The sequence below is a fragment of the Hemiscyllium ocellatum genome, chromosome 15 (genome assembly GCF_020745735.1).
Source record: "Hemiscyllium ocellatum isolate sHemOce1 chromosome 15, sHemOce1.pat.X.cur, whole genome shotgun sequence".
NCBI lineage: Eukaryota > Metazoa > Chordata > Chondrichthyes > Orectolobiformes > Hemiscylliidae > Hemiscyllium > Hemiscyllium ocellatum.
This window is the reverse complement of record NC_083415.1, coordinates 55,633,365-55,659,781: the sequence shown is the minus strand read 5'-3', so window position 1 is coordinate 55,659,781 and position 26,417 is coordinate 55,633,365. Positions and strand designations below refer to the sequence as shown.

At 44.1% G+C, this 26,417-nt stretch overlaps 1 protein-coding gene across 1 annotated transcript in view; it reads right to left on the bottom strand.

The window, feature by feature from the left end:
* Positions 1-26,417, bottom strand: part of LOC132822989 (glutathione hydrolase 7) — a 69,627-nt gene that overhangs the window by 13,620 nt on the left and 29,590 nt on the right. Inside the window, exons 5-9 of the mRNA XM_060836495.1 lie at positions 20,561-20,628; positions 15,660-15,733; positions 13,744-13,937; positions 5,384-5,471; positions 4,438-4,565 (exon numbers count right to left, since the gene is read on the bottom strand). Coding sequence (XP_060692478.1) covers positions 4,438-4,565; positions 5,384-5,471; positions 13,744-13,937; positions 15,660-15,733; positions 20,561-20,628 — 552 coding nt within the window. The remainder of the gene's footprint in view (positions 1-4,437; positions 4,566-5,383; positions 5,472-13,743; positions 13,938-15,659; positions 15,734-20,560; positions 20,629-26,417) is intronic.

Here is a 26,417-nt window from a genome sequence, read left to right as displayed (position 1 = left end):
ATACTTTGCAGAGAGGTAAGAGATCTGCTCAGAATCTTACAGGAATGAGGACAAAGACTGCCTGAGGCTCCATATGGAGGAAAGGGTGCATTGATGTGTACATTGCCCTCTCCTCGGCTTGGAAACAGAGGACTGTTAATGTCTCTGAGGAATACTGGATCTATCTCCTCTCTTTGTGGACCATTTGTCCGCTTGTAGGTGACTTCACCCCCTTCAGGTCATCATGATTTGGAGACGCCGGTGTTGGACTGGGGTGTACAAAGTTAAAAATCACACAACGCCAGGTTATAGTCCAACAGGTTTATTTGGAAGCACGAGCTCTTGGAGCGCTGCTCCTTCATCGGACAACCACCTGATAAAGGAGCAGTGCTCTGAAAGCTAGTGCTTCTAAATAAATCTGTTGGACTATAAGCTGGCGTTGTGTGATTTTTAACCTTCAGGTATTGCCTGTGCCAGATTTTCTAATGGCAAGCTGGTTGTTACTCCAGTGTCAATGGGAGTTGTACATGGGAGCACTGTACATGGGAGACCTTGAAGTACAGGTTCATAGCTCCTTGAAAGTGGAGTCGCAGGTAGATGCGATAGTGAAGAAGGCGTTTGGTATGCTTTCCTTTATTTGTCAGAGTATTGAGTACAGGAGTTGAGAGGTCATTTTGCAGCTGTACAGGACATTGGTTAGGCCACTGTTGGAATACTGCGTGCAATTCTGGTCTCCTTCCTATCAGAAGGATGTTGTGAAACTTGAAAAGGTTCAGAAAAGATTTGCAAGGACGCTGATAAGGTTGGAGGATTTGAGCTACAGGGAGAGGTTGAATAGGCTGGGGTTGTTTTCCCTGGAGCATTGGAGGCTGAGGGGTGACCTTATAGAGGTTTATAAAATCATGAGGGGCATGGATAAGATAAATAGGTCTTTTCCCTGGGGTGGGGGAACTCCTGAACTAGAGGGCATAGGTTTAGGCTGAGAAGAGAAAGATATAAAAGAGACCTTTTTCACACAGAGAGTGGTATGTGTGTGGAATGAGCTGCCAGAGAAAGTGATGGAGGCTGGTACAACTGCAACATTTAAAAGGCGTCTGGATGGCTGTATGAACTGGAAGGGTTTAGGGGGATTTTGGCTGAGTGCTGGCAGGTGGGACTAGATTAGGTTGGGATACCTGGTCAGCATGGATGAGTTGGACCAAAGAGTCTGTTTCTGTGCTGTACATCTCTATGACTCGATAACATGAAGTAAAATAGTTACTGAGTAAATGGTGGGCGATTAGTTACATAGTTTAACCTTTAAGTAACAGGCCCCACACTTACTCCAACTCCACCTCTCCGAGACTCCTTACAGTCCCCAAATGCTGACTGGGCACCTGGCCCAGGGATCTAACACCCTACAGACCCAACACCCATACCCCCAAACCCAGAACCCAAACCCCATACCCCCCCCCCTCAACCTGGGACCCAAATGCCAATAGTGTCCCACCCCCCACCTTGATCTGTTACTCTATACCACCCCCAACCTGGGACCCAACACCCCATATCACCCCACCACCCCCAATAGTACCTGTCACCCCTCACCTCCCCAACCCATAGCCCAACTTGGAACCCAACTCAGGATCCAACACACCTCACCACCCAATCTGTAAACAACACCCCAAAATCCCCTGACCCCAGAAACTAACACTCCATACCCTCAATCTAGCAACCATCAGAGACTCCTCCTCTAAGAACTGCTCACCAAACTCCCTGCCAAAGCTCAATCTCACTTCAACATCCCTCTGACAGATCCCCTCCCACTGCAGTCTGATCAGATCCCCTCTCAGGACCCCACCAGACTGGGCACCCAAACTCCCACCTCCTCAGCCTCATCCCCAGGTGTGATCACTCTGGCTATGCTGTCAGAACAGGCCCGACCACCTGGTGCTTGACTCCGACTAACCCTCCTGAAATCCCCGGATCTGAACTCATTCCCCCCCCCACCCCCACCCAACTCCAGCTCTGACTGGACCAACCTGACCCCTCGAGCCCCAATACCCTCATCCAGCCAGACCACACCCTATCTTACTGTCAAACCGACCCAACTTGACCAGAGCCCCCTGGGCCTGACAGAACATGATTGGACACTCACCTTTCCACACAGGACCCCACTCACCCATACCCACCTCTACTGGACATAAATTCCCTCAGAGCCAACACCCATCTTCCCCACCCTACCCCATGCTGGACCCACATTCTCTCACCCATCATGACTTCCCTAAACAATGCATCACTTACCTGTCTGGCTTTCCACCTTGCTACCTTACCTCCTTCCCACAGCAACCTATTAACCTGACACCCTACCCAGTTGGCACCCTAACCCCTCCTCATTTGGCATCCAACACAGCTGACACACTACACCCAGGTGTAAGTGAGGACTGCAGATGCTGGAGATCAGAGTCAAGATTAGAGTGGTGCTGGAAAAGCACAGCAGGTCAGGCAGCATCCGAGGAGCAGGAAATTCAACCTTTCGGGCAGGAACCCTTCGTCAAGAATGTGGTCGTAAACAAAGATTTTCACTGTACTTAGGTGCACGTGACAATAAATCAATCAATGAATCAATTGTGAACACTACACCCCCCCCCAAGCTGATGATGCCATGCCCAGCCGGCATACCACATTCCTGGTATCTGACCTAACTTTCACTGTCACCATCTCGTACCCTCCTCCCAGCGCCCTCAGCTCACATGCACCTTCCCTATTTCCCTCTGACAGTAGCTGTCACAGTGGCCATTGAGATTTTTACATTTCAGAATGCAGCAATTGACTGCTGTGAAAAGGGGAAGTGTGTTGTCTCCCTCTGACAGTCCTGCACTACAATAGAATTATCAGAATGGAAGCACGGTTTGATTGATTCATTGACTGATTTATCGTCACGTGCACCTAAGTTCAGTGAAAATTTTTGCTTATGAGAAGTACAGGCAGATCATAGAAAGGACGTACAGATCATAGAGTGTAAAAAAAATGTAGACAGAGGCATATAGGTAATGTCACACAGGGTGTGTGCTATGCAAGATTAGCGTTATTTGAAGCTTCCAAGGGAGACTGAAATAACTGTACCTCGTCGCCAAGTCACCCTTTATTTACTTGCGCATGGTACACTGTCTATGGCCAGCCAGCTCAGAGTCAGTTCCCTGCACTAAGGAGATTCTAAATCCCCTGTTTAAGTTTTTTTAAAATTAAATTCAATGGCTGGATTCAAACCCAGGTCCCATTATTCTGGGTTTCTGGATTAATAAGCAAGCGATAATTACACTAGGCCAACACCTCCCCATTCCCTGTTTATGGTGGTCAGCCAGGGTGTCCTGATTGGTCTAGGTTAACAACCTCAATCAAGGACCTTGTAGTCAACAAGATCCACCTGGTTCCAATCACTACAGAGACCTTAGCGGAATTTCCTCACAGAAATGCAGAGCTCCCTGCTTTTATTTTAAAAAAGGCCAGGAATGGCCATCTGTGTGTAAAACCTGACCTTTAGTATCTCTGAGCCTAGGCAATTGCACAGCAGTATAAAATAAGCAATTGTCTACATCAAGCCGTTTGACAATTAAAGACAGATAGGTACAGAATCTCTCTGGTGGCCCTCATGCATTCTCTTGTGTGGCCTCTTTACAGCCCCTAAATGAGGGTGATAGTGAATTTAATCATTGGTTGATGAAAATACATTGGAAACTTGGTGATTAAACCTTCACATCATGACTGACTTGAAATCAGTACAGGTGATGGCCTCGTGGTATTATCACTTGACTGATAATCCAGTGACCCAGATAATGTACTGGGGGCCTGGGTTCAAATCCTGCCATTACAGATGGTGGAATTAAGAGTCTACTTATGACTATGATTCTATTGCCAATTGTTGGAAAGCCCACCTGGTTCACTAATGCCCTGGAAGGATGTACAAAGTTAAAAATCACACAACACCAGGTTATAGTCCAACAGGTTCGCGTCGCTCCAAAAGCTATTGTGCTTCCAATTAAACCTGTTGGACTGTAACCTGGTATTGAGTGATTTTTAACTTTGTACACCCTCAGTCCAACACCGGCATCTCCAAATCATGACTGCCCTTGAAGGAAACAGCTATGTTTATTTGGTATGGCCTACATGTGACTCCAGACTCACAGGTTGACTCTTAGACTGCTGCCTGGGCAATAAATGTTGGCCTTGCCAGTGACTCTCATGAATGAATTTTTTTTTTTAAAAATCAATAGAATAAAAGTTTTTTTCCTTGACGTAATCAGCAAACATTTTTAAACGTCCTTTTTAACATTAAATCCTAAGTTTCATTATAATATAATGATAAATCATTTTTGACAGATTAACAGGTCTTCTCTTGCTATGTTAGCATTTCTATAAAACTGTTTAAGAACTCTCAAAGATGATGAACAGCAATCCTCCACTGAACTCTACAGCTCCTACCTCAGTGAGTAAGTGATAGGTTAGATTCCTGGTCGAGTGCGCTGTTATGTTAAACCCTTCCAAAATGTTGAGAGCTGCAATAAGTGCAGGTCCTGCATGTGGGGCTGGAGCAGTGAGCACAAAGTGACCTGTAAAACAGCAGATTGTAAACTGTAGCTTTACAAAAAAAAAGCATGCTGCTTTGATGTAGCACCCTTCATGACCAGCAGACAGATCAAAGTGCTTCAAAGCCAATGAACTATTTTTAAGTGTAGCTACTGTCATAATGTAAACTATAATACATTGCAATAATCAGAAAACACTTGTCAAACAGTTTTTTTAAACAAACTTGAAAGGGGATGATGGTGGCTTAGTGATATTGTTGCTGTATTATTAACTCAGACAGGTAATATTCTGGGAACAAGGATTCAAATTCTGCTGTTCTGATGATAGAATTTGAATTTAATAAAAATCTGGAATTAAGAGTCTAATGATGCCCATGAAACCATTGTTAACTGTCAGGAAAAAAAAACATTTGGTTCACTAATGTTCTTCAAGAAAGAAAATCTGCCATCCTTACTTGGTCTGGCCTACCTGTGACTCCAGACCCACAGCAATATGGCTGACTCTTAATGCCCTCTGGGCAATTAGGGATAGACAATAAATGCTGGCCTAGCTAGTGATGCCCACATTCCCTGAATGAATCAGAAAAGTTATTTTCCTTTCCCATTGGTACTTCTTGCCAATTACCCTAATGAGCTCAAGGTGAAAAGCTTTGACAAAATAGGTTTTCTTATTTTCTTCCAGCAACATCAGAGATGTTGGTGCCAACAGTTAATCCAAGCTAACACTACAGTGCCTTAAGAAATCTGATCCTGCACTTCAAATACAGCGACATGAAATTTCTGAACTTTACTTTCAGATTTAATTTGTCCCTCCCAATTTATTCACAGAGATCCAATCAGACCTTGGTACGATCCTTCAACAGGCTTCTCAACAATCACGCTGTAATTAGCAAAATCCTCCACAGAGAGTACTCCACCTTTACTCTGAACCTGGAGGGAAAGAAAAGGAAATTGAGTCAGTGTTAAGCGCTCCAACATATCCAACTCACTATTATGGACACCCATTCTGTCTATTGTACGTGAACCCTGAAGAAGAAAATTCAGAACTACAGTAAAAAAAAACTGGCATCCAAGTTCATTGGGTAGTAGGCATGGAAAAAGGAATGCTTGCCTTTTAAAGTTAAAAGTAAGAAAGTTTTACTGAAACTATACAAGGCATTGTATAGTCCATAGCTGGAATACAGTGAAGAGTTTGTATCTAGTACTATACTAGTAATAGCAGTCTGGAGAAGGTTCATTAGGCTGTTCCCAGGTATGGACAGATTATCTTATAAGGAGAAGTTGGATAGGTTATAAAATCATAGAGATGTACAGCATGAAAACAGACTCTTTGGTCCAACTCATCCATGCCAACCAGATATCTAAATTAATCTCGTCCCATTTGGCCTATATCCCTTTAAACCCGTCCTATTCATTATTCCATCCAGATGGCTTTTAAATGCTGTAATTGTACCAGCCTCCACCACCTCTTCTTGCAATTCGTTTCATACACTCATCACTCTCTGCATGAAAATGTTGCCCCTTAGGTCCCTTTTAAATCTTGCCCCTCTTCACCTTAAACCTTTGCCCTCTAGTTTGGACTTCCTTAACCTGGTGAAAAGACTTTGGCTATTCACCCTATCCTCATGAATTATGTAAACTTCTATAAAGTCACCTTGGGCCTGTGCTTGTTGGAATATAGAAAAAATGAGAGGAGACCTTATTAAAAAATATAAGGTTCTTAGGGGACTTGGTAGGGTAGATGCAGATAGGTTGTTTCCCTTTGTCCCCTTCTAGAACAAAAGCGCATATTCTCAGAATAAAGGGTCACTCATTTAAGACAGAGATGAGGAAGAATTTCTTCTCTCAGGGGGTAATGAATTTGTAGAATTCTTCACCACACAGGGCTGTTGAGACTGGGTTATGAAGTATATTCAAGGCTATGACAGACAGATTTTTGACCAGTAAAGGAATCAAGGAATATGGGGAAAAGGCAGGATCGAGGAATTGAGGATTTTAAGATCTGACATGATCCCATTGAAAGCAGAGCAGACTCAGTCAGCTGGATGGCCTACTTCTCATCAAATGCAGAGCAGATTCAATGGGCTGAATGGCCAACTTCTGTTCCTATGTGGTAGGGTCTGATGTACTTTATTGAAAAGCGTAATGTTAGCTGCAGAAGTAACACTTTGAAATCAGATGGTCACAGTATTTATCCAATAGCTAGACACAATAGTAACTGATCAATAGTGAATCATTGAGTCTATTATGTTGTTGGTTCTACCCATTGAGTTAGTCCATTAGAACCTATTCCATAGGATCCTACTTCAGTAATATCTCATCAAACCACTTGCCACAGATGGATCTGACCATGACATTGTCAGAAAGAGTGACCGCCACACAGTCCTAGTGCAGCTGAAGTCCTGACTCCATATTGAGGATATCTTCCAACTTGTTCTGTGAACTATCACCATGCTAAATGGGATGAACTTTCAACAAATCTAGTAATTAAAGACAGGGTATACATGCCATCTGCAGCAGTAGAATTGTATTCCAACACAACATGCAACCTCATGACCTGGGTTATCTCCCACTTTAGCATTACCATCAAGCCAGCAGATCAACCCCTGGTTCAATGAATAGCACCAGACATAACAATAATGTGTCAACATGATGAAGTTACAAATCAGGATTAGCTGGGTGCCAAATAGCAAAAGCAGCAAGTGATAGGCACGGCTAGAGAATTCCACAACCAACGGATAATAGCTAAGCTTTCCAATCCTGCTATACCCAATCATGAATGGTGGTGGCCAATCAAACAACTCACTGAAGGAGACAGCGGCTCCATAAATCTCCATCTTCAATGATAGGGGAGCCCATCAGATCAGTACAAAAGGTAAGGATGAAGCATTTGCGATGATATTTAACTATCATTGCCAAGAGGATGATCCATCTCATATCTCCAGAGGTCCCTCATCATCACAGATGTTAGTCTTCAGCTGATTTGATTCACTCCATGTGATAACAAGAAACATTGTGGAGGTACAGGATACAGGATACTGACTTGCAAAATTTGTGGGCCCTGTCAACATCTGGCAACAGTACTTAAGGCCTGTGGTCCACAACTTGCTACACTCCTAGTCAAGTTATTCCAGTTCAGTTACAACATGGGCATTTACCTGACAATGTGGAAAACTGTCCAGGTACATCCTGTGCACAAAATCCATTTTCAGTAGTTTCATCAATTCATCAATTGGATGAACTGAGGATTATTCGAGAAGCTGAAAGGGTGATAGATAGAAGCTACAGGGACATAGTTACACCAGAGAACAGAGGTAGCTGGGTAACAGTTAGAGGTGTGAAGGAGAGGAAGCAGGCAATGCAGGGATCCCCTGTGGTCCTTCCCCTCAACAATATGTATACCACTTTGGATACTGTTGGGGGGGGGGGGGGGTGGCCTAGCAGGGGTAAGCTGCAGTGACCGGGTCTCTGGCACGAGGTCCGGCTCCGAAGCCCAGAAGAGAAAGGGGGAGAGGAGGAGAGCGCTATTTATAGGAGACTCTATAGTTAGAGGGACAGACAGGCGGTTCTGTGGACATGGGCGAGACTTTCGGATGGTTTGTTGCCTCCCGGGTACCATGGTTCGAGACGTCTCAGACAGTGTCTTCAGAATCCTTAAGGGGGAGGGTGTGCAGCCAGAAGTCGTGGTGCACATTGGCACCAACAACATAGGTAGGAAGAGGGGTGGGGAGGTCATTCAGGAGCTCAGGGAGTTAGGCTGGAAGCTAAAAGCTAGGACAGATAGAGTCGTCATCTCTGGGTTGTTGCCGGTGCCACGTGACAGTGAGGCAAGGAATAGGGAGAGGGGGCAGTTGAACACGTGGCTGCAAGGATAGTGTAGGAGGGAGGGCTTTAGGTATTTGGACAATTGGACTGCATTCTGGGGAAGGGGGACCTGTACAAGCAGGACGGGTTGCACCTGAACCAGAAGGGCACCAGTATCCTGGGGAGAGGTAGGTTTGCTAGCACTCTTCGGGGGGTTTTAAACTAATTTGGCAGGGGGATGGGATCCGGATTTGTAGTCCAGCAAGTAGGTTAGCTGTTTTTAAGGATGTCCAAGAATGTAAGGAGGCTGTGGAGAAGGTAGCACTGACATGGAATACTTGCGGACACAGAGATGGACTCAAGTGTGTATACTTCAACGCAAGGAGGATCAGAAATAAGGTGGGTGAACTTAAGGAGTGGACCGGTACTTGGGACTACGATGTTGTGGCCATCACGGAAACGTGGATAGAAGAGGGACAGGAATGGTTGTTGGAGGTTCCTGGTTACAGATGTTTCAGTAAGATTGGGGGGGGTGGGGTAAAAAAGGAGAGGGGGTGGCATTGCTAATTAGAAATAGTATAACGGCTGCAGAAAGGCAGTTCGAGGGGGATCTGCCTTTGGAGGTAGTATGGGCTGAAGCCAGAAATAGGAAAGGAGCAGTCACCTTGTTGGGTGTTTACTATAGGCCCCCAATAGCAGCAGAGATGTGGAGAAACAGATTGGGAAACAGATTTTGGAAAGGTGCAGAAGCCACAGGGTAGTAGTCATGGGCGATTTCAACTTCCCAAATATTGATTGGAAGCTCTTTAGATCAAGTAGATTGGACGGGGCTGTGTTTGTGTAGTGTGTCCAGGAAGCTTTTCTAACTCAGTATATGTGGAACAGTCCATCTTCCGCAACTACACTGGCACCACCCCCACCTTTTCCTCCGCTACATCGATGACTGCATCGGCGCTGCCTCGTGCTCCCACGAGGAGGTTGAACAGTTCATCAACTTTACTAACACCTTCCATCCCGACCTCAAATTCACCTGTACTGTTTCAGACTCCTCCCTCCCCTTCCTAGACCTTTCCATCTCTATCTCGGGCGACCGACTCAACACAGGCATCTACTATAAACCGACTGACTCCCACAGCTACCTGGACTACACCTCCTCCCACCCTGCCCCCTGCAAAAACTCCATTCCATATTCCTAATTCCTTCGTCTCCGCCGCATCTGCTCCCAGGAGGACCAGTTCCAACACCACACAGCCCAGATGGCCTCCTTCTTCAAGGACCGCAGATTCCCCCCAGACGTGATTGACGATGCCCTCCACCGCATCTCCTCCACTTCCCGCTCCTCCGCCCTTGAGCCCCGCTCCTCCAACTGCCACCAAGACAGAACCCCACTGGTTCTCACCTACCACCCCACCAACCTCCGCATACAACGTATCATCCGCTGTCATTTCCGCCACCTCCAAACGGACCCCACCACCAAGGATATATTTCCCTCCCCTCCCCTATCAGCGTTCCGCAAGGACCACTCCCTTTGTGACTCCCTCGTCAGATCCACACCCCCCCACCAACCCAACCTCCACCCCCGGCACCTTCCCCTGCAACCGCAGAAAATGTAAAACTTGCGCCCACACCTCCACACTCACTTCCCTCCAAGGCCCCAAGGGATCCTTCCATATCCGCCACAAGTTCACCTGTACCTCCACACACATCATCTATTGCATCCGCTGCACCCGATGTGGCCTCCTCTATATTGGGGAGACAGGCCGCTTACTTGCGGAACGCTTCAGAGAACACCTCTGGGCCGCCCAGACCAACCAACCCAACCACCCCGTGGCTCAACACTTTAACTCTCCCTCCCACTCCACCGAGGACATGCAGGTCCTTGGACTCCTCCATCGCCAGAACATAACAACACGACGGCTGGAGGAGGAGCACCTCATCTTCCGCCTGGGAACCCTCCAACCACAAGGTATGAATTCAGATTTCTCCAGTTTCCTCATTTCCCCTCTCCCCACCTTGTCTCAGTCGGTTCCCTCAACTCAGCACCGCCCTCCTAACCTGCAATCTCCTTACTGACCTCTCCGCCCCCACCCCACTCCGGCCTATCACCCTCACCTTGACCTCCTTCCACCTATCACATCTCCATCGCCCCTCCCCCAAGTCCCTCCTCCCTACCTTTTATCTTAGCCTGCTTGGCTACTCTCTCTCATTCCTGATGAAGGGCTTATGCTCGAAACGTCGAATTCCCTGTTCCTGAGATGCTGCCTAACCTGCTGTGCTTTAACCAGCAACACATTTTCAGCTCTGATCTCCAGCATCTGCAGACCTCATTTTTTAACTCAGTATGTAGATTGTCCAACCAGAGGGGAGGCCATATTGGATTTGGTGCTTGGTAACAAACCAGGACAAGTGATGGGCTTGTTAGTAGGTGAGCATTTTGGTGATGGTGACCACAATTCTGTGACTTTCACCTTGGTTATGGAGAGAGATAGGTGCGTGCAACAGGGTAGGTTTACAATTGGGGGAAGGGTAAATACAATGCTGCAAGACAGGATCTGAGGAGCATAAATTGGGAGCACAGGCTGTCAGGGAAGGATGTCGTTGAAATGTGGAACTTTTTCAAGGAACAGATATGACGTGTCCTTGATATGTATGTATGTATGTATGTACCTGTCAGGCAGGAAAGAGATGGTCGTGTGAGGGAACCTTGGTTGATGAGGGAGGTTGAATGTCTTCTAAGGAGGAAGGAGGAGGCTTACATAGGTTGAGAAAACAAGGTTCAGACAGAGCGTTGGAGGGATACAGGATAGCCAGGAGGGAGCTGAAGAAAGGGATTAGGAGAGCTAAGAGAGGCCATGAAAAATCTTTAGCGGGTAGGATCAAGGATAACCCCAAGGCCTTTTATGCGTATGTAAGAAACATGAGAATGACGAGAACGAGGGTAGGTCCAATCAAGGACAGTAGTGGGAGACTGTGTATTGAGTCAGAAGAGATAGGAGAGGTCTTGAATGAGTACTTTTCTTCAGTATTTACAAATGAGAGGGACTGTATTGTTGAAGAGGTGAGTATGAAATGGACTGGTAAGCTAGAGGAGATACTTGTTAGGAAGGAAGATGTGTTGGGCATTTTGAAAAACTTGAGGATAGACAAGTCCCCCGGGCCTGACGGGATATATCCTAGGATTATGTGGGAAGCAAGAGAGGAAATTGCAGAACTGTTAGCAATGATCTTTTCGTCTTCACTGTCAACGGGGGTGGTGCCAGGGGACTGGAGAGTGGCGAATGTTGTGCCCCTGTTCAAAAAAAGGGAATAGGGATAACCCCGGGGATTACAGGCCAGTTAGTCTTACTTCGGTGGTAGGCAAAGTAATGGAAAGGGTACTGAGGGATAGGATTTATGAGTATCTGGAAAGACACTGCTTGATTAGGGACCGCCAGCACGGATTTGTGAGGGGTAGGTCTTGCCTTACAAATCTTATTGAATTCTTTGAGGAGGTGACCAAGCATGTGGATGAGGGTAGAGCAATGGATGTAGTGTACATGGATTTTAGTAAGGCATTTGATAAGGTTTCCCATGGTAGGTTTATGCAGAAAGTTAGGAGGCATGGATAGTGGGAAGTTTGGCCAGTTGGATAGAGAACTGGCTAACCAGTCGAAGTCAGAGAGTGGTGGTAGATGGTAAATATTCAGCCTGGAGCCCAGTTACAAGTGGAGTTCCGCAGGGATCAGTTCTGGGTCCTCTGCTGTTTGTAATTTTTATTAATGATTTGGAAGAGGGAGTTGAAGAGTGGGTCAGTAAATTTGCAGATGATACGAAGATTGATGGAGTTGTGGATAGCGAGGAAGGCTGTTGTCAGCTGCAAAGGGACTTAGATATGATGCAGAACTGGCTGAGGAGTGGCAGATGGAGTTCAACCCTGTCAAGTGTGAGGTCCATTTTGGAAGGACAAATAAGAATGTGGAATACAGGGTTAACTGTAGGGTTCTTAGTAAGGTGAAGGAGCAGAGGGATCTTGGGGTCTATGTTCATAGATCTTTGAAAGTTGTCACTCAGGTGGATAGAGCTTGTAAGAAGGCCTATGGTGTATTAGTGTTCATTAGCAGAGGGATTGAATTCAAGAGTCGTGAGATGATGTTGCAGCTGTATAGGACCTTGGTAAGGCCACAGTTGGAGTACTGTGTGCAGTTCTGGTCGCCTCATTTTAGGAAAGATGTGGAAGCTTCGGAGAGGGTGCAGAGGAGATTTACCAGGATGTTATCTGGAATGGAAAATAGGTCGTACAAGGATAGGTTGAGATTGCTAGGCCTTTTCTCATTGGAACAGGAAAGGATGTAACTTGATAGAGGTTTATAAGATGATCAGGGGAATAGATAGAGTAGACAGTCAGAGACTTTTTCCCTGGGTACAACAGAGTGTTACAAGGGGACATAATTTAAGGTGAAGGGTGGAAGGTATAGGGGGGATGTCAGGGGTAGGTTCTTTACCCAGAGAGTGGTGGGGAAATGGAATGCACTGCCTGTGGGAGTGGCAGAGTCAGAATCATTGGTGACCTTTAAGTGGCAATTGGATAGGTACATGGATAGGTGCTTAAGCTAGGACAAATGTTCGGCACATCGTGGAATCAATGAATTCCCACTATCAACATCCTGGGGGTCATCACTGTCCAGAAACTGAACTCAACAGGCCATGTAAATAATTTAGCTATAAGAGCAGGTCAGAGGCTTGGAATCCTGCACTAAGTGACTCACCTCCTGATTCCCTAAAACCTGTCCACTATCATAAGACACAGGTCAGGAGTTTGATGGAATACTCCTTGTTTGCCTGGATGAGTGTTTTTTCAACAAGAAACTTGCCACTTGCCTGGCACATCCATCAACATCCACTCTCTCCATCACCAACACTCAGTACTAGCATTGTGTACCATCTACACGATGCAGTGCAGAAATTCATCAAGCCTCCTTAGATAGCACCTTCAAAATCCAAGACCGCTTCCAACTAGAAGGACAAGGACAGCAGATACATGGGAACACCACCACCTAGAAATTCCTCTCTAAGCCGCTCACCATCCCGACTTGGAAATATACTGCTATTACTTCAGTGTCACTGGGTCATAAACATTAAACACCCTCCTTAATGACACTGTAGGTCTACCTACACTAAATGAACTGTGGTTATTCAAGAAGGCAGCTCATCTCCACCTTTTCTCAGGACGGGCAATAAGTGCTGGCCCAACCTGCGTTTTCCACAGCCCAGAATTGAAAATCAAACATAAATCTGCCATGAAGGCTGACTTACCAATTATTTTACCGAGATTAAACAAAACCAACTTTTAATTTCTACTGTAGCCAATCAAGAGATCCTCGTACTTAGCATTATTGTACTGAAAAGCTTAACTTTTTACCTCAGAAGCCATCTCTTCAGTGACATTTCCACTGTAAAATGCTGAAACACCCCCAAGTCCAACCGCACTGAAAATGGCTGCCAGGTCCAAACGTTTCATGAAAGCTCCTGGATGTAATGGTTGTCCCTGTGGCAGGAATGTTTCACGGAAAGTATCTGACATATTTGAGTCCTTAACCTGATCGATCGCTTTAGCTGGAATAGTTTCAGTCAAAAGAAAAGGTTACGCAATTACATCAGATCACCAAAGGAACTTGATTCACTTCATAACATTCTCAGAGAAGAGAAATTTCACCAGCTAGAGAGATGCGCTTCGCTATTTTAATACCTTACGATGAAATACCTAGTAAACACTAAAATCAAATTGTGATAGCTATCGTGTCATGACCGTACATTTCTATTTGTGCCATCAACTCATCTATCTTGTTACAAATGCTGAATGCATTAAGATAAAAGAGCTTTAAATTTAGACTACTGCCATTATCACTCATTCTAGTTCTAATTTTTGCGGTATTTTGCATATTTTCTATCCCTTCCTGTCACATGTCGACGATCATTTGCCTCATCACTATCTTGCACTTCTGCTCGTTTTGCTGTTTGATTTTTAAATTCTCCTTCAATTGAACCCTTCTCCACTCATGAATATAATGCCCTATCTATGCCCCTGCTCATATGATTCACCAGGACGGAGGTCCCAGCATGGTTCAAATGAAGCTCATCCCAAGCCCTTTCTTTCCTCAGAGCTATGCCATTGCTTCATAAATTGAAACCCATTTATCCCACATCAATCTCTGAGTCACACATTTATATCTAATCTTATTTATCCTAATTTACCTATTTTTATGCGGCTCAGGTAATAATCCTGAGATTAATACCTTTGTGGTTCTACATTTTAAATTTAGACCTGAGCTGCTCATAATTCCTCAGGGGAATCTTTATCCTAATCCCACCTATATCATTGGAATCTACATGGACCACAACAACTGGATCTTCACTCTTCTACTCAAATCTGAGTCAAAGTTCCTCAACACTTGAACAGATGTGGTCACCATGGATTGCACTGGTCTCCAGCATCTCCCACATACTGCAGCTGCTACACATTGCCTGTCCAGCTATGCCTTTTCCATTTAATTTATAATATTTAACATCCAAACTAATTGATGTTAATTTTCTTAAATGCACTCTCCAGTTGCAATAATGTCTTCTAATTTAAAACACTTGGTTAATCAAAAGAGACACCACAGCAATACACTCCAATCACCTATTTTTCTGCCGTGTTGCACTTTGGGCCTGATAGGTAGGAACAGGTTGAAGAGGTTCCCTATCAGTGGTTTTTATCTTCCACCACCCTTCTCACATAGCCTGCTCTTCTATTTAAGAAACTGCTGTCCCCACTCTTTCTCATGCTCTTTATAAAACTGCTGTTCCCCATCCCTCCTAATTTTTATGAAGTTGCTGTTTTCTTCTCTCTCTCACACACACTCTCTGTGAATCTGCTGTCCTACTCTCTCACACTTGTGACATGCTGTGGGAATGAGTGAGTCAGACTAAAAAAGAAGCTCCAGAAAATCAAAAACTCGCCAAATACTAAAAAATACACTTCAAGAAGTCTCCAGACAAGCCCTCAGGAGAAAGAAAAATCTCTAATTTGAGCCCTGATTGGAAATATGCTCAAAACACTTACGTGCTTTTCTGGAGTAATTACATATTGGAAATTCTCTGCCTTCTGCAAACTTTCACAAATGTTGTCACCTTGTATCTATATCTGCTATATCACCTGTAGTGTACAGAGGTAGCTTGGATAGCCAAGATATATTCAAACAATCAAACTCTCTTTCCAATTTGTCTTTTAGGGAGTAGTCACAAACCCCTTGTCCACTGAATTTCATATCTTAGGAAAAGTATTATTGCACCTACCAAGTTCTTGAGTCACATTGAAACCATCTTGTGCAACTTTTGCTGCTGCGGCCATTAACTCAGACCAGGAGATTCTGGAGAAATCAGAAAATAACAAGAAATTCTCATGACACTTTTAAACAGGGTGTGCATGTCCTCATGCTACAAAACTTGTACATTGGTCAATTTTTATTACGGCATATTGTTAAATGAGCATTCCCTATTCAGCTTTCATATGTAAACTATCACAAAATAGCTGCACTCTGCGGAATGAGTTCCTTAAGATTGCCTACTAAATGCATCACTGCCTTTTGTAAATGGAAAGCTTTTGCTGACTAATTATTTTGTTCACCAAGGGTTTAAGGAATATAGAATTAGGTCATAGAACAGCCTTAATCTAATTAAATGATTAACAGGCTCAAGAGGTGAAATGGCCTCCTACTGTTCCTATGATTGTGAATAATGACATGAGCAATTTGATAGCACCAAAAATAACTGCAGATTTTGTTAGGGGATATATCTTAATATTCAAGCATTCAGTTCACCATAATGTTCAGAAATTGCACAAAATTTTGAAAATTAAAATGGAGTTTTAGCTGAAGCAGTTTAATCTGTGACTGCTAATTTAGCATTCGAGTGTTTAGTGTGCGCACACTCATTTTTCTAGTTTGTTTTATTTCCAATGTTCCAAACTTTACACAGTCATGAGGTTGGGTGAGGGGATTGTGCTGGAAGACATTCTTTAGAACATAGAAAGATACAGCGCAGTACAGGCCCTTCGGCCCTCGATGTTGCGCCGACCGAATCCTACCTAACCTACACTAGCCCAATAACTTCCAAATGCCTATCCAATGCCCGCTTAAATGACCATAAAGAAGGAGAGTTCACCACTGCTACTGGCAGGGCATTCCATGAACTCACAACCCGCTGTGTAAAGAATCTACCCCTAACATCTGTCCTATACCTACCACCCCTTAATTTAAAGCTGTGTCCCCTAGTAACACCTGACTCCATTAGCGGTAAAAGGTTCTCAGTGTCGACCCTATCTAAACCCTTAATCATCTTATACACCTCTATCAAATCTCCCCTAAACCTTCTCTTCTCAAATGAGAACAGCCCCAGGTGCCTCAGCCTTTCCTCATAAGATTTTCCTACCATTCCAGGCAACATCCTGGTAAACCTCCTCTGCACTTGTTCCAATGCCTCCACATCCTTCCTATAGTATGGCGACCAAAACTGCACACAATACTCCAGATGAGGCCGCACCAGAGTCTTATACAACTGCAACATGACCTCAGGACTCCGGAACTCAATTCCTCTACCAATAAAGCCCAGTACACCATATGCCTTCCTCACAGCACTATTTACCTGGGTGGCAACTTTCAGAGATCTGTGTACATGGACACCAAGATCCCTCTGCTCATCCACACTACCAAGTAGCCTACCATTAGCCCAGTAATCCATCTTCTTGTTACTCCTACCAAAGTGAATGACTTCACACTTAGCTACATTGAATTCCATTTGCCACATTTCTGCCCAGCTCTGCAACTTATCTATATCCCGCTGTAACCTACCACTTCCTTCCTCACTATCCACAACTCCACCGACTTTTGTGTCATCCGCAAACTTGCTTACCCAGCTTTCAAGCCCTTCCTCTAGATCATTTATAAAGATAACAAAAAGCAATGGTCCCAAAACAGATCCTTGTGGTACACCGCTAGTAACTGCACTCCAAGATGAACATAGTCCATCAACTACTACCCTCTGTCTCCTTCCAGCCAGCCAATTCCTAATCCAAACCTCTAATGTATCCTCAATGCCATACCTCCGTAGTTTTAGCATTAGCCTACCATGGGGAACCTTATCGAACGCCTTACTAAAATCCATATACACAACATCTACTGCTTTACCCTCGTCCACTTCCTTAGTCACCTTCTCAAAGAACTCAATAAGGTTTGTGAGGCACGACCTGCCCTTCACAAAACCATGCTGGCTATCCTTGATCACGTTATTCCTATCCAGATGTTCATAAATCTTATCCCTTACCATTCTCTCTAAGACTTTGCCCACCACTGAAGTCAGACTCACTGGCCTATAGTTACTAGGGCTATCCCTACTCCCTTTCTTGAACAAGGGGACCACATTCGCTATCCTCCAGTCCTCTGGTACTATTCCCGTTGACAATGACGACATAAAAATCCAGGCCAATCGCTCTGCTATCTCCTCCCTAGCTTCCCATAGGATCCTAGGGTAAATGCCATCAGGCCCAGGAGACTTATCTATTTTCATCCTTTCCAATATTCCCAGAACCTCTTCCCTGCATATTTCCAGGCCATCCATTCTAATCATTTGTGACTCCATATTCACATCAGCAACAGTGTCCTGTTCCTGAGTGAATACTGATGAAAAGTATTGATTTAGTGTCTCTCCAATCTCCTGCGCCTCCACACATAACTTCCCACTACTATCCTTGACTGGACCGATACCTACCCTAGTCATCCTTTTATTCCTGACATACCTATAGAAAGCCTTTGGGTTTTCCCTAATCCTACCAGCTAAAGACTTTTCATGTCCCCTTCTCGCTTCTCTTAGCTCTCTCTTTAGATCCTTCCTGGCTACCTTATAACTCTCTATCGCCCCAACTGAACCTTCACGCCTCATTTTTACATATGCTGCCTTCTTCCCTTTCACAAGGGATTCCAATTCCTTACTAAACCACGGCTGCCTCACAAGGCCCTTTACACCATGCCTGACTGGTACATACTTATCGAGGACACGTAGTAGCTGCTCCTTGAACAATCCCCACATCTCATTAGTGTTCTTCTCTTGAAGCATGTTTTTCCAATCCACACATCCTAAGTCATGCCTCACTGCATCATAATTTCCCTGCCTCCAGCTATAACTCTTGCCCTGCGGCGCACACTTATCCCTCTCCATCACTAAAGTAAAAGTCACCGAGTTGTGGTCACTGTCCCCGAAGTGCTCACCTACCTCCAAGTCTAACACCTGGCCTGGTTTATTACCTAGAACCAAATCCAGTATAGCCTCACCTCTTGTTGGCCTGTCTACATATTGTGTCAGGAAACCCTCCTGCACACATTGGACAAACACCGACCCATCTAATGAACTTGAGCAATAGCTCTCCCAGTCAATATCTGGGAAGTTAAAGTCCCCCATAACAACCACCCTGCTACCTTCACTCTTTTCCTGAATCATCCTCGCAATATTATCCTCTACTTCTCTAGGACTATTAGGAGGCCTGTAGAAAACACCTAACAGGGTGACCTCACCTTTCCTATTTCTAACCTCAGCCCAAACTACCTCAGATGGCAAGTCCTCTTCCATCGTCCATTCCACTGCTGTAATACTATCTTTGACAAGTAATGCCACACCTCCCCCTTTTTTACCCCCATGTCTGATCCTACTAAAACATTTAAACCCTGGAACCTGCAACAGCCATTCTTGTCCCTGTTCTACCCACGTCTCTGTAATGGCCACAACATCAGTCCGTTAATCAAATTTCAGTGAATTAACTGATCTCACTGGAATATTTCAGTGGGAGAAGTTGCAACCGTTGTTCCAAAACCAGGTAGAATGGATTCACAAGGGGATTATGGTATTTCAATCTCCAAAATCCTTTGTCAGTTTTGCTGTTTAGCAATGCAACAGTTATATCAGCTGATGCTGAAAAGTCTGCACCTTTAATCTCCCTTTTTTTTTCCAAGGACTGGATTAAGTTATTCGGAGTAGGCAACTTTCAGTTCCTGTTGGGCACAAATCCACAGCATAAACGTGCCTAGAATTTGACACACTGGTCATTTTGAACCAGAAAAGTAGCTGATGTGTGAAACAGGCAAATCACATCATACGGACTGCTGTGTGCCTCCAAGAACGAATTCAAGACAAATGGAACAGAGCAATTGGAAATGCAGACGTGGGCAAGCTTATTGATCCTTCCTTTTCCTTGCTCATGCTTGTTAGGGTGACATAATAGAAAACCTTTCTGAAAAGCAAACTTGGTACAGCTTCTCTTTTTGATTTTTTAGCTAAGTATTCAGGCAATAATTTCAGTTGGTTGGGGTACACATTGAAGGATACAATTCATTCAAACAAAGAAAAAGATTTGAAAAATCAGTGTTGACTTTTGCAAAATAGCCCTGAAAATTGCACCTATATCGTGTGTCATGGCTCTTTTAAGTTTAAAATCATGCCTGAATACGGTCCCCCACCACTCATTTTGGAGTGAGAACCTGAAAATCAACTCCACAAGGTGTTCCTTCAGGCCATCACAAACTCTGGATTCTGTCAGACTCAGCCACTCAAACTGGGATATGGATTTTAAACTCATGCCCATTTTCCACAACCATTTTAAGCTTTGGGCCACCAGTTGCAAAACATGCTCTGAACTTGCCAAAGGAAAAGAAGCTCCTTCAATTATTTTTGTAGAAAAAGAATAATTTCTACAGATTTCCAGATTAGATTCCCTACAGTGTGGAAACAGACCTTTCGGGCCAACAAGTCCATATGACCCTCTGAAGAGTAACCCACCCAGTCCCATTTCCCTCTGACTAATGCACCTAACAATTTAGGTGGGCAATTTAGCATGGCCAATTCACCTGACCTGCACATCTTTGGACTGTGGGAGGAAACTGGAGCACCCAGAGGAAGCCCACCCAGACACGGGGAGACTGTGCAAACTCCACACAGACAGTCACCCAAGGTTAGAATTGAACCTTGGACCCTGGCGCTGTGAGGCAGCAGTGTTAGCCACTGAGCCATCGTGCCACCCTATCACAAGCTGCCAAGATTCAATATTTCAATTGTGTTAAGAAAAATCAAGTATTTTGATCCAATTCAAAAACAAATTGATTTGATCACGGAACAGAAACTTGTATAGCAATGTTCTCAGGTGTAAGGTTTACCTGCCATAGAGTTGATGGGCCTGATGCAGTCCTTGTATCATTCCTGGGACAGCCACCAGGAGGCCAGGCTGCATAGAGAAGGAAAGAAGATATCATCGATACATATATATTATGGAGTTCTCTTAATACAAATCTTCTGTTCAGGCTTCTCTCTGAGATATTCAATTCTCCCCAAATTGTGCACTTTCAATCAAGGACAGAACAGTCACTCCCCTCAGACATCTCCATTGCTGCTAGCGGTAATTCTCGCCAGCATGAAGAGGTGTTAGCATATCATGTGGTGATTTGTTCCATGGTTTCTGCAGGCTGTTCTTGGAAAGAAATTAGAAACTCTCTCCCTCAGGGGCACTGAACGGAAGCTGGAGAAGATGTAACCCAGCCAGGGGGAAAGTTTTGCTAGACCTTCTGAATGGGCGAGAAGTCCTGCAATTAACCAATGTAGCCTGCTCACAGTTCGGAAGTGGTGGTGGCGGTGAAGTGGGTGGGGGGCATTGGGGTGTGGGGGTGGGGGTTGGTGGAGACGGTACCTTCCAATGGTCGAGTTAGCTTCACTGTAAATTTCTGCCCGAGTTGCAGTGGGAAAGCGATATCATTTACACTCAAATTCCAAAATTTCAGATTATTGCTCGAAGCCAAATTATCCAGCACTGTTCATAGGAATATAGGAGTTAGAATTTGAGCGTGCTGTGACATTCAGTAAATCATGGCTGATGCAGTCTTGTCTCAACTCCAATTTCCAGTCTCCCCCCTTAGCCCTTGGCTCTCTTGTCAATCAAAAATCTGATTAACTCTACCTTGAGTAAAAGTGATTAATGACCGTCTGTGAGAAAATATTTCTCCTCATCTTCGCCTTAAATGGGAAACCTCTTATTCTTGACCTAGTTCTAGTCTCCCCCACAAGAGGATATATGCTCCCAGTAGTCACACTCCCAAGACCATCTTGCACGTTTCAACGATCTCACCTCTCATTCTTCTAAACTCCAAAGGGTAAAGGCCCAGTCCAGCTGACCTTTCCTCACAGGATAACTTCCACTTCCCAGGATGAGTCGAGTTAGGCATCATGTTAAGTACTGCACCAAGTGATCTAACATCACACATTCAGGTGATTTTCTGAAGAGTAGGTTTCATTGTTTAAAGACTTTAAAAATAGCAATAAAAGTGACATATTAACAATGTCAGAATAATCAGTTTGAAGGAATGGAAGCATTTAGTTAAAAATCACACAACACGAGGTTATAGTCCAATAGGTTTAATTGGAAGCACACTAGCTTTCAGAGCGACGCTCCTTCATCATCCTTCATTACCTGATGAAGGAGCAGCCCTCCGAAAGCTAGTGTGCTTCCAATTAAACCTGTTGGAATGTAACCTGATGTTGTATGTTTTTTAACTTTGTACACCCCAGTCCAACACCATCATCTCCAAATCATAGAAGCATTTAGTATTTCCTTCTATGCTGTTTCCATTCCCTTATGTGGTCATTGCTTTGTCAAGCATCATTCTTTAACAGGTTAGCTGGTACCTTTCCCCAGACTGATCTTGAATATGAAACAACCAATACATTTTGAGACTGAAAATTCTGCGATGAGTAACTTACCTCCTCACCTCCACAAAACTAAACACAATCTATTGAGTGCAAGTCAGCCTGGATGAGCAGAACTCCGACACTCAATTACTGCAACACCATCCAAGACAAAGCGGCATTTATGGTCAAAACCCTATCCACCACCTTCAATATTCACTCCTTCCACCACCAGGCAGTGGCAGCAGTGTGTACCATCTACAACGTGTACTGCTGCAACTTGCCTATTCTGGAGTACAGTGTCCAATTCTAGTCGTCCCATTATATTATTAAGCTGGAGAGGGTTCAAAACGATTGACCAGGATGACGTCAGGAAATGCAGGGTTTCAGTTATAAGGAGAGGCTGGATAGGCTAGGACTTTTCTCACTAGAGGGTAGGAGGTTGAGAGGTGACCTTATAGAGGCTTAAAAACCCATGAGGGGTATAGATAAGGTGAATGACAGATGTCTTTTCCCTAGGGCTGGGAATTCCTTGGGGGCATATTTTTAAAGTGAGAGGAGAAAGATTTTAAAAAGACACAAGGGGCAACTCGTTTACAGAGGAAGTGGTGGGTACAAGTACAATTATGTTTTAAGGACATTTGGATAAGTGCATGAATAAGAAATGTTTGGAGGGATATTGGCACATGCATAGACAGGTGGGAGTACTTTAGTTTAGGATTATGATCGGCATGGGCTGGTTGGACCGAAGAGTCTGTTTCCATGCTATATGACACTATGATTCTTTTGACAGCATCTAACAGACTTATAACCTCTACCAGCTAGATCATCAGGGACAGTGGATGCCAGGGTCAGGGTCACCAACTGCAAGTTCCCCTCCAAATCACACATCCTTAAATTAGAAGTAGATAGATTCTGCATAAGCAAGGGGTGAAAGATTATCCGGAGTAAGCAGAAATGTGAAGTAATCACATTTGCTGTGATTTCACTGAAAAGCAGGAACAGGCTGAAAGGACTGAGTGGCATACTGCTGCTGCTAATTTATATTTTTGCAAATAGGGAAGACCTTACCAACAGAGCTCACATCCCAGGGACAAACAGAAAATCACTCAGGATTTATTGATTACAAGATAAATCAAGTATGGCTAAAGGGATACAGAAGAAACTTTTTTTATAGAGAGTATTATAGAGAGTAACATTGATACTTAAAAGCTAAGAGTAAAAAGTGAGGTCTGCAGATGCTGGAGATCAGAGCTGAAAATGTGTTGCTGGTTAAAGCACAGCAGGTCAGGCAGCATCCAAGGAACAGGAAATTTGACGTTTCGGGCCAGAACCCTTCCTGATGAAGGGCTCCGGCCCGAAACGTCGAATTTCCTGTTCCTTGGATGCTGCCTGACTTGCTGCGCTTTAACCAGCAACACATTTTCAGCTACTTAAAAGCTAACACTTACAGATTTTTTGATCTTTGCTGAAAGCTGAACTAAAGCTGACTCTATGGGTGCTACCTCATTGAGAAAAAGGGCAAACATACTGGGTAAGACTTCCCCTCCTTAATCAGCATTGAGCAAACAGGGCTGCATCCAGTTCGGTTGTTGAACAGTCTGTTGACACTTTTTGGCAAGTCCCAGACATGAATAGCAGCCACCTGGCTGAGATAATTCAGGGCATCCAGGATTTCTAGAAGTTGGGTTGGAGTAGGGTATGTGGCTGGGATGGATGTGGAGGATATGGGATGGGGAGGCTAGGTATTTATCACTAACTGAATACAGAGTGGCTACAAGCAAACAAGATCACATTATTGGGGTCTGAAAAAGTGAATGCGCTTGAACCTAAACAAGATGAATAATGAACGAGTGTCAAAGAAAGACAGTTTATGAAGATATTATTTTTAGCCCCTTCAGTCATTGCATTATTGTTCCAAAGACACATACTTGAGTCCAATCTTTCAAGAGCCAGCTTGGGTCTTAAGTTAAAACAAGTCATTTAGTCTGCATTTGATGGGGAAAAGGCATTAGAAGCAAGCCCAATTCTGCCTTTGTCCTGTGAGTACAAATAACACTATACAGAGAAGTACACTACCATGTCATGAATGGGCATTGCTCAATTGAATGATCAGTCACAGAAACGCTAACACATTTTATTTTTCTCAGTGACCAACAGGCCAATAAAATGGGTCCAATAATTATCTAGTAGGTACCTCATAAACTGGATGTCAAATATGAGATTTTCCTGCTGTCAACAGCTCTGTGCCATAATCAAGAGCGTTACAAAGTCAGAAAGATCGTTGTTATAAGTTATGTTTGGACTACATTTGGAAGTAAAAGTCATGCAAAAATCCCTGAACGTAATGAACACATTGAAATAACCAAATTAGGGAGAAACACAGTTTATAAATTTGCTAGGATTAAAGGAAAACAAAGCAGAAATTAAATGTTGCAATCAAAATTCCTTTGACCATAAAGATCTCAAGATGATGGGATGAAGGCATTTAACCAATCTCTGATCCTCCATCAAGAAAAATCTTTGAAGTGTCCCACTACAGAGTCCAATTTTATCTTGGATTCTGAAAAGGTCAGCTTCACTTCTCCACCCTGGATTGTTACGGTGCAAGAGGCCCTTCAGCCCATTATGCCTGCACCAGAGTGCACATCTTATATTGGTGAATCTTTGTACAAATATGTTTAATGATATTGGTCCAAGTTGAAGATGAACATTTTAAAAATAATCCTTTCATAAGAGAAAGATCCCATTGAGTAGCACTTCTAATGTATTTCTCTAAATGAAATAAAATGATGGCTAGCGATTTATTTCAAAGATTGCCTTCTCTTGTCACAGACCAGGTCTGTGTGATTACCACCAAAGGGAAACATCTGAAGCTTAGGAGTGGCACACACAGATGTAATGCATCAGACACAGAGTCCACTCGCCACCAAAGATGCAAAAGTTGCAGGATATTGTCGATGAATCAAAAAACATAATTCATCAAACATGGTGATTTTGTGAAGGCTGGTGCACCATGGTGTTACACTCAATATTGAAGTGCAAAATATTTATTAAGACTTTGTACAAACTTAGCAACTTTGGTTTGGCTCATGATTGAAGCCAATTGCAAATGCCATATGAATGCATACAGTTTTAAAACCGTATTATTCGATTTTCTAGCCTTAACATTACTGCCATCTTTTACGATACTTCGTTGTTGTGGTTCTGTTCGCCAAGCTGGAAGTTTTTGTTGCAAATGTTTCGTCCCCTGGCTAGGCGACATCATCAGTGCTCTGGAGCCTCCTGCGAAGCGCTTCTTTGATGTTTCTTCCGGTATTTATAGTGGTCTGTCCTTGCCGCTTCCGGGTGTCAGTTTCAGCTGTCCGCTGTAGTGGTTGGTATATTGGGTCCAGGTCGATTTGTTTGTTGATGGAGTTTGTGGATGAATGCCATGCCTCTAGGAATTCCCTGGCTGTTCTCTGTCTGGCTTGCCCTATGATAGTAGTGTTTTCCCAGTCGAATTCATCTTGCTTGTTGTCTGCGTGTGTGGCTACTAGGGATAGCTGGTCGTGTCGTTTCGTGGCTAGTTGATGCTCATGTATGCGGATTGTTAGCTGTCTTCCTGTTTGTCCTATATAGTGTTTTGTGCAGTCCTTGCATGGTATTTTGTAAACTACATTAGTTTTGCTCATGTTGGGTATCGGGTCCTTTGTTCTAGTGAGTTGTCTGAGCGTGGCTGTTGGCTTGTGTGCCGTTATGAGTCCTAAGGGTCGCAGTAGTCTGGCTGTCAGTTCTGAAACGCTCCTGATGTATGGTAGTGTGGCTAGTCCTTTTGGTTGTGGCATGTCCACGTTCCGTGGTCTGTCTCTTAGGCATCTGTTGATAAAGTTGCGCGGGTATCTGTTTTTGGCGAATACCTTGTATAGGTGTTCCTCTTCCTCTTTTTGCAGTTCTGGTGTACTGCAGTGTATTGTGGCTCTTTTGAATAGTGTCCTGATGCAGCTTCGTTTGTGTGTGTTGGGGTGGTTACTTTCATAGTTTAGGACTTGGTCTGTGTGTGTTGTTTTCCTGTGTACCCTTGTGGTGAATTCTCCGTTCGGTGTTTTCTGTACTATCACATCTAGGAATGGGAGTTGGCTATCTTTTTCTTCGTCTCTCGTGAATCGGATTCCTGTGAGTGTGGCGTTGATGATCCGGTGTGTTTTTTCTATTTCTGTGTTTTTGGTGATTACAAACGTGTGATCGACATATCTGACCCAGAGTTTGGGTTGAATTTGTGGTAAAGCTGTTTGTTCTAACCTTTGCATAACTGCCTCTGCTATGAGTCCCGGGATTGGTGATCCCATGGGTGTTCCG